Source organism: Dendronephthya gigantea, unplaced genomic scaffold (genome assembly GCF_004324835.1).
Source record: "Dendronephthya gigantea isolate DGI-Jeju-01 unplaced genomic scaffold, DenGig_1.0 000004F, whole genome shotgun sequence".
In the NCBI taxonomy this organism is placed as follows: domain Eukaryota; kingdom Metazoa; phylum Cnidaria; class Anthozoa; order Malacalcyonacea; family Nephtheidae; genus Dendronephthya; species Dendronephthya gigantea.
In genome coordinates this window covers 2,605,340-2,623,115 of record NW_021163014.1, presented here as the reverse complement: position 1 = coordinate 2,623,115, position 17,776 = coordinate 2,605,340, and the positions used below count along the sequence as shown (strand labels likewise).

The window sequence follows — 17,776 nt, the reverse complement described above, 5'->3', positions numbered from 1 at the left end:
TTGAAGAAATTGAAGCTTTCGCACGTATTCAGGGAGACTATTCCACAATTACTATTCGCTCCGCTGTAACTATAATTTGTTCGTGGCTTGCATGGGCAAGTTTAATTTCATTTCGTATATCATCGTCGAAACAGAAAAAAGATCTTGTAGGCATAAGTGGGCATATTTCAATTTAAAATAAAAAAACTAAACTACGTAGCTTGTGACTACTTAGAATTCGATGAATCGTATAATTGATTATATATATATATATATATATATATATATATATATATATATATATAAAAATATGTATATATATACACCCATTTGCAAAAACGTTGGCCGCAGATAGATAGATAGATAGATACTCGAAGTCTAATTAGAATTGCATATGATGACATTTGCATTGGATATCAATCATATTACACAACATATGCAATTCTAATTAGATTTCGAGTATCCATCTATATATATATCTATCTGTGGCCAACGTTTTTGCAAACGGGTGTATATATATATATATATATATATATATATTAATATATATATATATATATATATATATATATATATTTATTATATATATATTATATATATATATATATATATATATATATATATATATATATATATTGATGCAGGTAGGCAACTGGTACATGCAAAATTGCAAACAAGTCAGTCAAATCTGTGAATTTTCACAACTCGCATGACAACTTTTAAGGAGTATTTTACGAGTTGTACGTGCATGACTTGATTATATATTAATCGTGGGCATGCAACTGGTGAATCTCATACATGAAATTTGTAGGGCTCGTTAAATCTGCGCCGGATATTTTACAACTCGTGACAAGTTTAGGAAATGTTTTACGGGCAGTAAAAATTTTAGTAATTCAGCAATTTAACCAGGATAGTATATAGTGAAACTCACGAGATTCGTATGTCGTTTGACGTTAAAGCTTTTTAAAGACTCCAGACACCTTCAAGGGGTTTCACAATTAAGTTTGCATAAACTTACATGCAGAGTGCCCCCGCTTTGTATACTTTTTAAAGTTTTTAAACCTTTTCTTTTGTTTTGATAAATAGATTGCCGAACTGTGAAATGTATAATGTGCTGGTGTCTTTTACACTATTTACATTTAACCACTTTATTTCAGTTATGGCTATAATACAAATACGGCTAGCGGCGAATTGAACTTTGCTCATTATGCCATCGTGTACTCTGTCTCTGGTCATTTAAATTTTTACTGCTTTTTATATATATTATTATGCCTGGTTCTTATTACACTCTCATCCGCAGAGTTTTCTTTTAAATACTTTGTTATGGTAGAGGCATTGACCGTGTGACTTTGCAATAGTAGAGGCGATAACTTGTAACTTCGCGCACGTTTATAATTTGATCGAGGCGTTCATGCCTATATATCTTACATGAAGTTGTATTCTTATCCCCTATATATAAAAAATCTAGCAAAGAAGTAGCTGTAGAAACAAAAATCACCAAATAAAACAGGATATGTTATATAGGCCAGTGCGAAGGAGAGCGCGCTCTTATCATGGCAGTACTAATTACATATTCATGCATAATCCATCATATGTTCCGTTTCAGCAAAATGACATCTGTCGTTGTTCAGAAAGCAATAAGTATAAGCTTTGAATGCGTCGTTTTAGACTAATTCAGACTTAACTCTGATCGCGACCATTATTCAATCTTCTGCGTTTCTTGGTTCGCCAAAGAGGTAAGCTCATTGTATTTTTTAGTCTACTAGAATAAAATAATTTTTCTTGCCATGAAGCATTTAAGTTCCACAAATGTGCAAAATATTTTTAAGGCAGGCTATAATTGTTATAGAATTACAGAGGTGAGGAGAATGCCGAACGCTAACACCCGCTTAGTGATTCTTCAATTAAGTTTACGGAGAAGTAAATTATATGGTATAATGCATGACATGGTAAATATTTTAGTAGTAATTAAAGATCTCTATAAGGAAGTCATTTTGTGTGTACATGAAAGTTGTTTGACTCCTTCGAATATACATCCTGCCCCGAACAACAATTTGCTAGAAATTAGTTTAGAAACGCAGACTTGCGCAAGAAGATGAATGCATGGCAGAAATGCAGCTCGAATTGAAAAGCCTCGAAATTAATATGGAATATGTTTTATTAAAGTGTCAGATAATATAGTTGCCCCATTATATAAGTAAGTTTTATTTTCTCTTGTCTCAAATCTTATTAATTCTAGCTGTTACTATAGTTTTGCAATTTTACTAATCTGTTGCATTTTACAAAAGACGATAACTTTATAGCTATTGAGGTTAGGTCATGCACAAACAATATTACTGTCAAGTTTCGAATCTTGAACACAACGTGGTGTCTGCTTCGTTATTAGTACTCGAAAGGGTGTCTGAACAGGAATTCCAAAAACATTTCACAAAATATTTTTGAAATTTTATATAATGATCAACAACCCAAAAATAAGCACCCGCCATCATGTTTATCATGTTTGCCAAAACTTTGTTTGCATGGATAAACGTACAGAGTGCTCCCGCGTTGTATACTTTTTAAAGTTTTTAAACCTTTTGTTTTGATAAATATTTGCCGAACAGTGAAATATATAACTTTCCGGTGTCTTTTGCACCATTTACATTTAACCACATTATTTGTGTTATAGCTATAATACAAATACGGCTAGCGGTGAATTGAACTTTGCACATTATGCCCGTCGTGTACTCTGTCTCTAGTCATTTTAATTTTTTTACTGCTACTTATATTAAAATGCCTGGTTCTTATTACACTCTCGTCCGCAGAGTTTTCTTTTAAATATACATTGTTATGGTAGAGGCATTGACCGTGTGACTTGGCAATAGTAGAGGCGATAACTTGTAACTTCGCGCACCTTTATAATTTGATCGAGGCGTTCATGCCTATCTTACATGAAGTTGTATTTCTATCCTTTTTATCTCCACATATCCTCTTACACAATATAGACTTCATGAAAAATATATCAAAAATCTGACAACGAAATAGCTGTAGAAACAAAATTCACCAAATAAAACAGGATATGTTATAGAGGCCAGTGCAGAGGAGAGCGCGCTCTTATCATGGCAGTACTAAATTTTACATATTCGTATTTCGTAATCCATCATAAGTTCCGTTTCAGCAAAATGACTTCTGTCGTTGTTCAAAAAAACAATAAGTATAAACTTTGAATGCGTCGTTTTAGACTAATAACTTTGATCGCGACCATTATTCAATTTTATGCGTTTCTTGGTTCGCCAAAAAGGTGAGCTCATTGTGTTTTTTAGTCTAAAGATAGAATAAAATCATTTTTCTTGCCATGAAGCTTTGAAGTTCCACAAATGTGCAAAATATTTATAAGGCAGGCTATAATTGTTGAAGAAGTTAAAGAGGCGAGGAGGATGCCCAACGCTAACTCCAGCTTAGTGATTCTTCAATTAAGTTGACGGAGAAATAATATATATAAATATATATATATATATAATAATATATATAATATATATATATATATATATATATATATATATATATATATATATATATAATATATATATATATATATATATATTCGGTCAGCTGCAATCAGCTAATTATTATATTTTAGGAGGATTTTTGTACTGTTTATAAATGTTAAATTTTTAACCGCGTAACTCAAATTTCGAGAGTCCATAAACTGTCTGCTTAATGTCACGGAAAAACGGGTCATGTTTACTTCACTTTTATTGGTATATTTGTTTCAAATACTAGAAAAATTAGACTCTCTTGTATAATATTTTATGATTAAGAATTCTATAAAGGATTTTATTATATCTCCCAAGATAAGCCCAACATTTTTTAGCAAAATTAGGCACAATTGGAATTAAAAAACTGTAAATGAAAAATAAGCACTCATCTCAATCAATCAGCGTCGAACAATGCTACTCCAATATGAAGTTACATAATTAGTTCTTTTTAATCCTTTGAAATTTGAATTTTCAATATGTTCTTATAGGCATAAAATCATGTATGTAAAAGTTTTCATCGTCACCTTGTTAACATGGACCACTTTTTCTACAGCCAGTAAAATGGTGAGCACTAAAGGCCTTGATACACTAGGAAATGTTTCCGAAACAAAGTTTCGGAAACAAGTTTCGGAAACACAAGTTTCCGAAACAATCGGATATACACGTTTTGAATAGTTTACGCAGTTTAAATTTGGCGGGAAAATTGCAAGTATGCATTAAATAGGATTAAAAATGTTAAAAAGGGAGTTCTTTGCGCAAAAATTAAAAAAGAGAAGATTAGTAGCTATTTGCGGTGCTCTCATTGTCAATATAATACTGAGGAGGATAGCCAGAAGACGACGAAATCGCAAAATTTGGACATTTCCTCCCTTGCTTTCTTCTTGGCATTCCGATCGTGATATTCTTCTTTTGTCGTGTCATACAGACATAGCTTGCTTTCCCATAATGCTATGAATTGCTCAGTTTTTTCCCAATTCCAAAACTCTTTCCCACCGGCCATCTTGCTCCGCCATAAAATTCCAATGCCCGAAATCTGCATCGTCACGTGGTTTGAAATGGCTCGCTTGATTGGTTATCATTGAAAAGTTTCTTAAACATGTTTCAGAAAATAGAACATTGCTCTAATCCCGAAACAAGTTTCCAAAACAAAATTTCCAGTTTCCGAAACAAAAGTTTCGGAAAACTTTTTATGATACACACGAAACTTTTGTTTCCGAAACTTGTTTCCGAAACTTTGTTTCGGAAACATTTCCTAGTGTATCAAGGCCTTAAAACTATATTTTGTAACTCCTTAATATTTCTAACGTTGCATGCGTTAAAGCGTCTGTTGCCATGCATGCATGGTTACGGAAACAAATAAACAAAGTAATCTAAACTTTCTGCAAAGTACTTATTAATACTTTATATATTTCACAGGGAGAGTTAACGCCAGTGCGGGAAGCGGACAACAGCGCCAATGCGGAAAGAGAAAGTGCGCAACTTATTAATTTATTCTATTATTCTATAATATATATATAATTATATATATATATATAATTTAATGTTTTCATATATATATATATATATATATATATATATATATATATATATATATATATATATATATATATATATATATATATATCAAACACAAAGTCTACTACGAATCAAATTCAAATATACTTTGATTCGTAGTAGACTTTGTGTTTGATATATCTATGTTTCGTCTACTGAGCAGATCTTGGACATTTGTTACTTATATATATATATATATATATATATATATATATATATATATATATATATATATATATATATAATTTAATGTTTTCATTACAATTTTTGAATGAATAATTTGCTACTTCAAGTTTCATGCAACAAGCAATCATCAGGCAACATACTAATTACGGTTAAGATGTCACGTATTACTACTCGCGATGTATTTGCTAACGCGTGTTCGTTTAAACTGTCCAGCGTGGAATTTGCGCGCGTGCACACATTTTGTGAAAAGTTCACTTTTTTTGTTTAAGTTAGACCTAGAATAACAATTACGTAGTATATATATATATAAATATATATAATATTATATATATATATATATATATATATATATATATATATATATACCTATATAACCTTAACCTTACCGAAAGCCCAACAACGATCCACTCTACATTCACAAAGAATCAAACCATCCACCGTCAATCACGAAACAACTCCCAGAGGCCATCAGTCGCAGAATTGCAGCACTCTCATCTAACAAGCAAATTTTTGAATCTGTTGCTCCCATTTACAACGACTACCTGAAGCACAGTAATTACACCTCTAAACTCCATTTTTCAACCCAAGAAATCAAATCCTCAACCGAAAGCCATTCCCAGCGCAAAAGAGCCAGAAAAGTCATTTGGTTCAACCTTCCATACAGTAAGACCGTACAAACCAATGTCGCTCGGGAATTCTTGAAGTTAATTGACAAACATTTTCCCAAATCTTCACCCCTCCATAAAATATTAAACAGGAACACTGTCAAAGTTAGCTATAGCTGTATGAATAATATTAAAAGTGTCATATCAAAGCACAATAAACGCGTGCTCAAAGAATATCATTCCCAACAACCCGACAACGGCAACAAAAATGAAAACCTATGTAACTGCAGGAACATGAACGAGTGCCCGCTAAATAAGATGTGCTTGACAAAAAATCTAGTTTATAAGGCCAAGGTGGAAGCCGAAGACTCGAAGGAAACGAAAACATACATTGGTATGACAGCGACAACATTTAAAGAAAGAAATCACAAGAGGTCATTCAACGACATTAGATACGAAAAACAAACGGAACTATCTAAGCATGTTTGGAAATTGAAACAAAATGAAAAACAATATAATATTAAGTGGTCTATCGTTTCCCTAGCAAATTCAATCAAGGCTGGAGGAAAATCGTGTAATTTATGTTTAGAGGAGAAATTGCAAATACTACGTAATTGTTATTCTAGGTCTAACTTAAACAAAAAAGTGAACTTTTCACAAAATGTGTGCGCGCGCGCAAATTCCACGCTGGACAGTTTAAACGAACACGCGTTAGCAAATACATCGCGAGTAGTAATACGTGACATCTTAACCGTAATTAGTATGTTGTCTGATGATTGCTTGTTGCATGAAACTTGAAGTAGCAACTTATTCATTCAAAAATTGTAATGAAAACATTAAATTAAATGCTCTACAAAATTGTCTTGTATTGAGCACTTTCTATTCTTTGAAAACGAGAAGATTACATTATAATTTATATATATATATATATATATATATATATATATATATATATATATATATATATATATATATATATATACACCTATTTGCAAAAACGTTGGCCGCAGATAGATAGATAGATAGATACTCGAAGTCTAATTAGAATTGCATATGATTACATTTGCATGGGATTTCAATCATATTACTCAACATATGCAATTCTAATTAGATTTCGAGTATCTATCTATATATCTATCTGCGGCCAACGTTTTTGCAAATGGGTATATATACATATATATGTTGTCTGCGATACAGGTGGAATGCCATCGCTACTGAGGTAGCTGAAAAGAGTGAGCGTGGTTAGCATGTATTTAATCTAGGATGCTGATATTCAGGTGCAGATACCGTCATGGATGGAATCATGCTAAACCAAGAGGATGCCAAATCCTTTAAGACAGTTCGGCGCGGATTAAACCACGAGTGCTATCACGAATGTTGTTCCTGGGAGGAAGTTCGTGAACACTACGAGCACGATATACCTGCTGCAGTACGTATTTTGATTATATTCCAATTAGGAAATTGTGTTGATAAGAAATTGCACTTGTCTTAAAGCATTTGTGAAACATCACACTTTTGTTTGATTCAGCGATATATAAGAATACCGCACTCGTTCTTTTAAATAATTCGCCAAGCACACGTTTCCAAAGCACTCATTAGCTGAATCTAATAGGCCTACTTTAAATGAGGAAGCTAAGTCGTCCGGCTGCAAGAAGGAAATTTTCATTACTCGCTTGCATGGCTTAGATACAATTTTTGAGGTTCCCCTTCCTGTGGCATGCATGTACAATACAAGCCATGTAGCGGGGGGGAGAGTGTAACGATGAGGGGGGGGGAAGAGACTGACTCTGCTACTAGAATCAAAGAGTAATAAGGCGTGATGTGAAGATGCTGCATTCTATGACTGGTGCAGGTATATATGTTTTCCAAAGAAATCCTTCGGTCACAATATAATATGAATTTTTACCTCTACCCTAAATTATCACTCTAGTTTCGGTCCCGAAGGTTTGAAAGGGGTGCTTTTTGGAATACTTCCGAGTTCGTATGTTCATTTCAAAAAATATACCAGGGAAGTAAAAAGCTTAACGTTGAATGTACTTTTTTATTAGAAAAAATATTATGAGAACTATCATGAATGGCTGAAACATAACACTTGTAGCGGGGTAAGAACTTTTCATTAGCTATAATTATGTCTATAATTGCTGTAGAATATTTTTTAATGCTCTAGCCTATTTCAATCGTGGTTGGCGTGAATAATGCACGTGGATATTTATAATTAATTATTCCGACGCGTTTCATTTCAGTCTGTTCTAATAATTTTAAGCCTATGTTGTTGATATGAAAAGTTTTGTCATGCTATGTTGTTGTCTAATATTTTTATATGTATCATTTTTTAGTCCAGCGGGTGGTAGATCAAGAAACAACCAACCATGGACAATGGAAAAGAATGACTGGAACGAGGACAATTGTTTTAATTAAGGACCATCCCATTTTTATTGAATTAAAATTAGCGTAGCACGATTATAATGATTCACATTTCATTAATATAATGCTCTAATATGCATGTAAAATGATCAAACTAGTTTCGTAAACTTCAAATACATCTTGCATTATGTGACTTATCGTCTTCTATATTTAAGGCTGCGTTCACACGGCACTGGTTTTGCTCGTCATTATTATCATACTTTATTTTGCCGTTATGAAGCAAGCGTGCAATGCTTATAAATTTGATAGATTTGGTGTATTTCAGGTCTAGGATATTAAAAATCTTCACTGCCTCTCAAAATTTGACCAGTTGTGATGGTAGTTCACACGATACCAGATTGCCATCAGACTGGTCAAATTTTGGCACGAAACGCGAAGCCCATTGGCATGTGCTGAACTATATAGAAATATATAACAGGTGCAAGTACAAAGAGCAGTATTTGCCTAACTTCCACTTAGCACGGTGGAAAGGAAATCATCATCGCCATAACTTTAGATTTTGCCTTGCGTCTGTGGGTGAACGTGCACTGGTTGCAGTCTTTTGTTTAAATCTAATTGCCAGTGGCCCCGCAAAACTTTGCCTAATCATCTTTGTTTTGTTCTTCCCTAAATTACGTGCTGAGCTGAAGATTCTATATTAACAACCTACTGTCTAATTATATATCTGATTATTCTTTGATTCGTCCATTCCTGATTATCATTCATACGTAGGAGGACATAAACTAAGCGATTAAATGTTTGGCTAGAAGACAAAAATTGCATATATCTGTCAAGCAGGTTATCCAGGCCAAAACCTATTTAAAACGCGTGCCTGTTTGCCGTTGTTATAGCAACAAAAATGTTTCAAAATGGCCACTAAATAAATTTTAATTGGGTTCTCTAAATCGCAAATGAGTTCGGTAAACCCCCTTTTTTTCCAGTAATGGTTTTTGCTAGAGATGCTCGATCGATAGAGAAGTTAAAAAAAGATTATGATCCCAGAGCCGGCGCGACGGTACTACTTCCTGATTCCGCCCGACACCGCGGAAATTGGTATAGGCTTAGCCGCAATTCTCGATACTTAGACTTCAAACTTGGTGAGGAAAAAGATTTATAAATATTCAAGAAAATATGTCTTGCACAAAAGATTTGAAGCTTGCTCACGGTAAAAACGAATCGTCTGAATTAATAACCTTGTGTATACTTTAAGCCTCAAAATGGCCATTTCACAGCGGTCAGATGTGTATGATGAGCTGTCAAAAGATTGCAGAATGCGTATTCAGAAGAAAAATTGAACTTTTTTAAGATATTCAAAAGGTTTCTCTTTGATAGGGCGATACAGAAATGCACAATTGTGAACCAGCGATTAGATTTTCGGGTTGAAACGTCTTAAACACCAATTTCTGCGGTGTCATTCCGCCCGGGAATGCAAATATAAAATTAAAGTTGTCCGCCATTATGCAATAAATATTGAACGTTTTTCAAAGTTGCGTTTAAGACGAGTGAAAACTGGAAACTAGCAAAGCCGTTGTGAAATTTGTATTGGATACCATGTATATAGGATCTGTTTAGGTTAGGGAGAGCTACAAAAAGCGGTAAAATTAGGTTGAGTGTCCTGAAAATCCTGTTGAACAGCAATATTTATGTCAGAAACACCGGGACGGAAGCTTGCCCTAGCTCTTGCCTTTTACCAGCATTTAAAATTCATTCGTATAGAATTCCTTTTAAACTTAAATTATTTAATGGCTGAACTTATGTTTTAATTAGTGCATGAACAAGAGGTGAAGAAGATGTTTTTTAAAAATACGTATGGCAACCGGCAACGATTTTAAGGGGATCTAATAAACCACACTATACCTGCACCTTTTATTCCTAAGACTGCGTCATTGCCTGTTGAGTTTCATTCATCGCTACTTGTAACGCACAAATCAAAGTTTAAGCAAATAATTATTGTATGGATATTAATGAATATTTACAACTTACAAGAGAACTTTACTATTTCCAAAGTCACTCCTCTGCCAATGCCAAATACAATTTATTTTGATGTTGTTGTAAATCAAGTTCCCCCAAAAAGTCTATATTCCCCAAATAAATAATGAAGCTTAAGTAAGTTTAAGAACTTAGTGTTTTGTGGTTATTGTCACAGAAGTAACCATGAAGTCGTCGAACAGATCCATTCGGACACGATTGACACGAGCCCTCCTTCTCATTCCAGTACTGTCCATCCCCACAACACCGTCTGCTACTGGAGTCTTTTCGCAACTTCTTCGACCAATGTTTCTTCGCCACACCAGGTTTTTTCGTATGTGATACCGTTGCATCTTTAACCAAATCACTCATCTTGCAAAGTTGGACGCCTACTTTCACCGAGGCTTGGGTCGCTGGGTCTGGAATTGGTAGACTGGAAGGATAACCACGAAGGCGAACGCTCAATTGTGCAAAAATTGAGCCGTAGAGAACAGTTGTCGGGACCTCGACACAGTCTGTTTCTGGAGAATGTGGACATATCTCTGCTGGGGCATCAGTGGCACACAACGTGTACGGATTGCGAATACTTTCCTGACGACATACTGTGTCGCGACCCTCGGCATAGTCGAAAACTAAAGGTCTAGGAGGAGTGATCAGGTATTCGGTTTTATCATCAGTCAAGTAGTTTCCACCGGTAATTTTTGTTACAACTTGTATATCTCGTGACGTCTGGCTCTCTGTTGGCAAGAAAACCTCAAATTTCCGAAGGTAAATTGCCGCACTCTTTTCGTCTTCATTAATCCATTCATTGTCCACCAACCACTGCCCATCGGGTATTTGGAATGTCACGGGCCTTCCAGCAAACAGTTCTGTAATATTCAAAAACGCTTTGTCCCCACTTTTCGCTGGCGTCATAGGTACGTTCCTGTATTGCAGTGTTTTGCTTGAACACTCTTTCTCAACATGAGCTATAAGACCTTTTACATCAGTGTCCAGTCCTCTACATACACTGGGCCGCACTGCTCCTTCCTTGTATTCCAAAACGTCGCAGTAGGCTTCCACCGTCTGCATCATTTGAATCTTGTTCATAATGAAAGATAATCCCGCTAGTTGTTGCAAGAAGTACAGAATATCATCTGGATTGGACTGAGCAACTTGTGCATAATTTTCGTTCATATCACTAGCAGCATTTACGGCGGTGGCTGATCGCACATAAGCAGCCAATGCGTCCATCAGATCAAATTGAAAGTCGTAAATTTCGCAATATGTTTCAATCATTTTCTGGGCTTTAATCTTAACTTTCCAGCAGAGCCCCAACCCATCGACTATCGCCTTTATGGCGGCTGCTCCGGTTGTTTCAGCACCATCTATAACGTTACAGGCCTCATCCAAAACAGTTTCCCATGTGGCCGTCATTTCAGTGAGTTCTGGTTTCGTTACACCGGGCGTGTACGCGTTGTATTTCTCTATAAATGTGATCTTATTGTCCTCGAAAGACGAATCCGAGGTTTCTTCAGCATCAATTTTTTTCAACAATTCCTTAACCGTTCTCAAGAACTCGCTGTTGTCATCAAATTTATTCATAATTTTCTCAGTTTTGTCAATCAGCTCTCCGAATGACGATTGCAGTTTTGCTGACTTTGCAACATTTGCAATAGCTAGTGCTAACTCGTCCGCTGCACCGAGAACATCTGTAGCTGCACCTCCGCCAAACAAGGTCTTTAAAGGGTTACAAGCGTCTGCGATCTGCATTGCAAGTACAGCAGTTTTCTGAATGAGGTCTGCGGACGATGTCCCGATGGCATATAGGAGTAAGTCACTAAGCCCAGTTGCTACTTCACGGGCTAGATTCTCTATCGAGGTTTCGTAAGTATTCAGAGTTCCACTAATATATCCAATATCGGCCTTCGCAATCTCTTTGTTGAACCCTTCTACTTGACTGAAGTATGTTTTCATTTCTTGAAACCTTTCTCCCACACTTTTGTCGAACTGCTTTTTCAGGTTGTCGGTGATGGTAAAAATTGTAAGTTCTTGATTTTGGACAACATCGAGAATCCTTTCTATTTGTCCTTGTTTGAGATACTCCTTGTAATCAATTTTGGTGTTCAAAATTTTCCTCTCTTCACCGCCCAGACTGGGTTTATTTTCCGGTAATAACTGCAAAAATTGCTTAACTTGATCGATTGTTCTTCCCAGAATACATTCGCGCTGTTTCGATTCGTCAAAACCGGCCGTCGCCATGCTGGTGCACGAGGGAACGATATCTATCGAGCCTGGCAGTAATTCCATGTACTTTGCAAGCTCAGCATATTTTGCTTGGTTGAAAAGATCAAATATTACCTGAAGGTTGCCAGAGTAAAGTTCCTGCTCTTTCTGGTTCGATGGTTGAACTTCAGCGAAGTTCTCAGGATCGACTGATTTCAACGCTGCGTAGTTCAGCAAAATGGCGTTGTTAAATTGGTCTGCATCAAGAAAGCTCTTCATTTCGTCTTTTCTTGAACATCGATCAACAATTCCAATCATTTTATCGGACAGGCAAAATGGACCAGCGTATTTGTCGACCTTGCAAATTTTTGTGACTTCTTCTCTCAGTTGGATGCTCGTCTTGGGGTCAAGGGCTGCTACATGCAAACCAGTGCAACCAACGTAGCCAGGAAGACCCTCGTTTCGGTGAGACACGATCTTACAGTTTCGTGCTTTGAACTCTAGACACTCTGGATGCTTACACCACATACGTAGGTAGAACGGTCTGACATCAGACTCGGTTGTTACCATATTGTAATCAAGAAGAATGCTGTTGATCATTTCGTATTTGCGAAAGTACGAGCATACGCGGCTGGAATAATTCCCAGGGTGCTCACAAATTTCTTCGGCTTTCTTGTTAGGATTCGACGTTGGAAGGAGGCCGTCATCTTGAAGTCTTTGAAGAACTTCAGTCAGTTCTGACTGTGCTTTCTGAGGTTGAAACGATGAGATCCTGGAGCAAAAGTTGCGGTAATCGTCTTCATCAGGATTGGCGCCGTCGCGAAGCTTTCGATTATCGTCGTCAATTTTGTGATGAGCATGACCATGCTTGTAATGTGCTGCGTTGACTACGGCAACGAGCAATATGAGCACGACACTTTTGTTCATTCCACAAAAATCCTGTTAACAAGAATTTTGAATATTTGAATTTTTTTTGTATCGATCAACGAAAGCTTTAAGCATATGCGAATATATTTATGCAACAAGTGCTAGGACCAGGGGCGTAGCTTCGAAGCATCCAGAGATTGTGGGGACCGCCAGCTTCCCGGGGCACTTTTGGTAAATAAAAAGGGCATCTAAAAATATGTATAGGGACGGTTTGATTGCCAAAGCTCCAAGAACACGAGCGGTGTATATTTATGCTGTACAAAAATATTTGGTCACGTGAAAGTGAGCATACGTACATAGGAAACAAAAAGCCAGGGCTTCCGTTTTAAAATAGTATTTACAGCAGTCGCATTAGCTTCTCCAAAAAGGCATTTTTCGTCACAGAAAGGGCACCTTTGGTCTCTTGAAAAATTTTGAGGGGGCACGTGCCCCCTATGCGCCTCCAGTTCCTACGCCCGTGACTTAGGATTGCTTTCCACTGTTGCGTTTTTGCACGTACGTAAAAGTTTAAAACGATTTAAACGACATTTATGAAATCGAGAATTGAATAGATGCATAGGGTTGGACTCTTTTGCATTTGAGCGTTGGATTTGATGTTTTTCTGGCATGAAATTAATTATACAACAACTTAGAAGGTTTTAAGCTTTTTTGTGCGTGTACTTGCGTGCAAAAAGCGCGCCTTAAAGTAAGTCCCTTACGTAAAAAATCCCCTTACGGAAATATATTACGTGATACATGATTGTGATGCCCAAGATAACTGATATTCTCAACAAACAAATATATTTATTTACTTTTCGCACATTTCTGTCCTATTCAGGCGATGTCATTGATCAAGTCTCACGATTACATCTTGTAGAACAGGCAATTAAAATAATTATTTTGCTTTTGTTTACAAAAGTGCGATATAAAGTGTCAATTAAGTCCCATTGATTGTTGAACAGAACTTTACCATTTGATTTCTATATTATACAATAATTATACGTTGTATAATATTCTAGAAATGAATACAATATATAGTAGTAATTTCCTAATAATGATTTACAGTATATATAGTTGTTCGACGTTGTGTGAATTTAATTTTCAAGATACATGTTTACATTTACGGTGATGCAATCTTTATGTTAGTGTGCGTTTTGTTGTTGAAGGTACTCAGCCAGCAGTTTTGGACAACTTTTTTAACTGATAATCTTCGTGTTCCTAACCGACATAACTATGCAAGAATAGGTTTTGACTAGGTCGCTTGATGATTGTCTTCATATCGAAACTGTTTTTTTAATCGTTAGGCTGAAAACAAACAAACTTTTGCCACCAGCAGGTGCATTCATGTACTAACACCTTGGTGTAACGACTCATAAAACATTTTACAACGTAAAAAAACGCAAAATATAAATTTCATGAGTTAACACAATGATCTAAACAACTTTAGTTACAGTTTCACAGTATATATGTACTGACTTGAATATACAAAGTTTCGCAATCACGGAATCTATTAATGAACAAGGCGCAGGCGTTCAAAGGTGAAATGTTGCCTCATTATACAAGCAAAATAGGACATCCCGGTAGGTCTAATATTATTTATTAGAAAACTTCAGATTTATAAACATTTTGCAAGACAAATTTTTGATAAAAGGTTGATAAGCAATGTTGCAGTTAAGAACAGAAGGTCCTTCAGTCAGTTTCTAAACATTCACTAAACATTAGTTCACACACTGTAAACGCTTATACATGCACTGAAAACTCGTAGTGGTATTCATCACACATTCTTAGCAGCAATTTAAATTGAGTAAACTACAAAGAAAAATTAGGTTGAAAGCTATTTGTCAAATTGTACTTACTTGAGATTTGTTCTTCTCTTGTTAAAACGCAAGAAGTTATTAAATGACCTGTGTACTTTGACACTCCGTTTTACTAAGTTTAATGACGACATTTGTTGACAACATTTGCTGACAACAGTTTTTAATTATTTCCGCCATATTAATTATTACTGTATTGCCGGTTTATTAAAAAAAGTATAGCACTCGGCTATTTTCTATAATGCTTTATATACATTTTTGCCAAGAAATTTCTGTGCGGTCTGTACTAGTAAACCGTCCAACGCGTGAATTAGTTACTGATGTCCACATAAGAGCTCTTATATGATGGAGATTGACTTAATAAGGGCCTGTTCATATGAGCCGGGCAAGCCCGCTTTAGCCGGGTAGCCCGCTTTTGCCGGGCCAAACTGTTTTCGCATTCATATGAGGCGGGCTCGCCCGGCGGAAATAGTGTAATTAATTTCCGCGCGTAATTGTGTTCTATTTCGCGGGAATATTTAAAATGTGTTGTTGATGTTTCAAAAACACAATCATGTTTTTACCGGCTATCGCAGCTGCATTAGGTGGAATTTTTTCACTAATTTTTCAAATGCAAATGGTTCTTTTGACTTGGAAAATACATGTCAAGTATCGGAACGATGCAATTATGGCTTTTTTTACGAGAAGGCGTTCTCTTATTTATCGTAAGTTAAAATATGTAAGGCAAAGAAGATTGTTCAGAAAGAAGAGAAGATTCTGGGTTCAGGCTGGAAGGACGGAAGAATGGTGGCAGAATATGATAGGTGGAACCGCTCCGGAGGAAGCGTGAAAAAAAATTTTCGACTTCCTAGAGAAGGGTTCATGGAATTGGCAGAAGTGCTTCGTCCGTTTATTTCACCAAATCCTTTATCGCCAAATTATCGTGCATTGTCCACTGAGAAAAAACTGGCAGTGACTTTATATTATCTCAAAGATACTGGTTCCCTTCCAATGACGGCCAATACTTTCGGCATTTCAATAAATACAGCTTCTGTTGTCATCGGAGAAGTATGCAAGGCAATTTCTGAAAACCTTGGACCGAAATACATTTACATGCCTCGCAATTGTGACGAAATGAGAAAAAAAGTATCCGAATTCGAAGCCAAATTTGGAATGATTCAAGCCATGGGCTGCATAGATGGGACACATATACCCATTAAAAAGCCACACAAAAACTCGCAAGATTATTTTTGTTATAAGCAATTTTATTCATTAAATGTACAAGCCATTTGCGATTACAGAGGGCAATTCATGGACATAGAATGTGTATGGCCCGGAAGTGTGCACGACGCCAAGGTGTTTGCTAATTCCTCTGTTAATCATAGGCTGCAAGGTAACAAACTCCCAAGAACCTTTCAATCAGTAGTTCCTGGCTGCAACCTTGTACCAAACTACCTCATAGGGGACCCTGCATATCCTTTAACACCTTTTTGCATGAAAGAGTATGAAAGCTGCAAAAGCAATGAACAGGTTGTTTTTAACCAAATGCTAAGATCAGCAAGAAACCCAGTTGAGTGCGCCTTTGGGCGTCTGAAGGCACGTTGGTCAATCCTAACAAGGACAATGGACTTATCACTGAACATAATACCCACTGTCGTTTATGCATGTTTTACACTGCGTAATTTTTGTGAGAAGCACAACACATATGTTGACCCAGATCAGGTACAAACACAATATGATTTAATGCAAGCAAATGAGGAAGAACATAGGAACTTACCTGACCCAATATTTTCTACCAACACTAATGAAGGTGACACTATTCGCAAAGTGTTGACATCCTATATCTATACCTGCCTTCCAGATCACTTAACATAGTGTGGTTGATCACTTGAGAAAATGGATATGTACAGTATGAAAACTGAGACAATGTTAATGGTGTCTGTTAATGTTTTTTGTTACAAAGTAGTAATTTGATATTTTATAAGTAAGATATAAAATATTATAACATTTGCATTTTGTTATAATTGTACAAACAATGCCAAACAACAACTCAACAATCAACAAGGCCATTATTGCATAATTATGCTGCACACGCAAATGGTGTATGAAACAGTTACATCATCATTAAGGAGAAAGTGTCAAATATGGATTTTCTCCAGAGAAGTGTCCACATGATGTGGACAACAACAATATGTGATGCTTCCCTAGGCTATAGTAAAACTTTATAAATAACATAATTACGTTATCATGTTAATAGTCAACTTTAACAAAGTTTAAAACAAATAATAAATATCAAAAAATATGTCACAACTCATATCCAGCTTTTAGTCATTCAAAGAAACAAAATTGTTTTCATCCATATTATAATACCTTTGCCCTTGTGAACTTGTGGCTGCAGATCCTGACAAACCAAAAGGTTGACCTCCTGCATATGCAGATGAGATCAAGGGAGGATCGGGCAAATTTTCTATGTCAGTAGAAGTCACCAAAGTGAACAAGGGAGAACTCTTATTCATATAGAAAGAGAGCCTGAAGTAGTATGAAAGCTTCGTGAGGAGTTGTACGTGGACGATCTAATATCAGGGTCAACAACCGTATCAAAGACTGCAGAAGTTAAAGAGAAAGCAACAAGTATCCTCGAGGATGCTGGGTTTAAACT

The 17,776-nt window shown here is 36.0% G+C and overlaps 2 protein-coding genes across 3 annotated transcripts; one reads left to right on the top strand and one right to left on the bottom strand.

Annotated features, from left to right (window-relative positions):
* Positions 1 to 1,635: 1,635 nt before the first annotated feature.
* Positions 1,636 to 8,375, top strand: LOC114515680. 2 transcript variants are annotated; one of them, XM_028534979.1, is made up of 7 exons: positions 1,638 to 1,715; positions 3,200 to 3,259; positions 3,986 to 4,061; positions 4,914 to 4,968; positions 7,120 to 7,271; positions 7,891 to 7,944; positions 8,179 to 8,375. In XM_028534979.1, the coding sequence occupies exons 3-7, from the start codon at positions 3,996 to 3,998 to the stop codon at positions 8,191 to 8,193; spliced, it is 342 nt and encodes a 113-aa protein (XP_028390780.1). In that variant the 5' UTR covers positions 1,638 to 1,715; positions 3,200 to 3,259; positions 3,986 to 3,995; the 3' UTR covers positions 8,194 to 8,375. The 2 variants fall into 2 exon arrangements, with proteins under 2 accessions (XP_028390779.1, XP_028390780.1); XM_028534978.1 differs by lacking the exon at positions 3,200 to 3,259 and having other exon boundaries at positions 1,636 to 1,715.
* A 1,751-nt stretch (positions 8,376 to 10,126) lies between these two features.
* On the bottom strand, positions 10,127 to 13,354 carry LOC114515691. Its single transcript, XM_028534989.1, has one exon. The coding sequence runs from the start codon at positions 13,343 to 13,345 to the stop codon at positions 10,358 to 10,360; it is 2,988 nt and encodes a 995-aa protein (XP_028390790.1). The 5' UTR covers positions 13,346 to 13,354; the 3' UTR covers positions 10,127 to 10,357.
* Between the last annotated feature and the right edge of the window lie 4,422 nt (positions 13,355 to 17,776).

Coding starts and splice junctions, on each gene's coding strand:
- LOC114515680 (XM_028534978.1), top strand. CDS start 3,996: ATGTATGTAAAAGTTTTCATCGTCACCTTGTTAACATGGACCACTTTT. Junction 4,969..7,119: donor CGCCAATGCGGAAAGAGAAA/GTGCGCAACTTA, acceptor GCTGATATTCAG/GTGCAGATACCGTCATGGAT. Junction 7,272..7,890: donor AGCACGATATACCTGCTGCA/GTACGTATTTTG, acceptor CTTTTTTATTAG/AAAAAATATTATGAGAACTA.
- LOC114515691 (XM_028534989.1), bottom strand. CDS start 13,345: ATGAACAAAAGTGTCGTGCTCATATTGCTCGTTGCCGTAGTCAACGCA.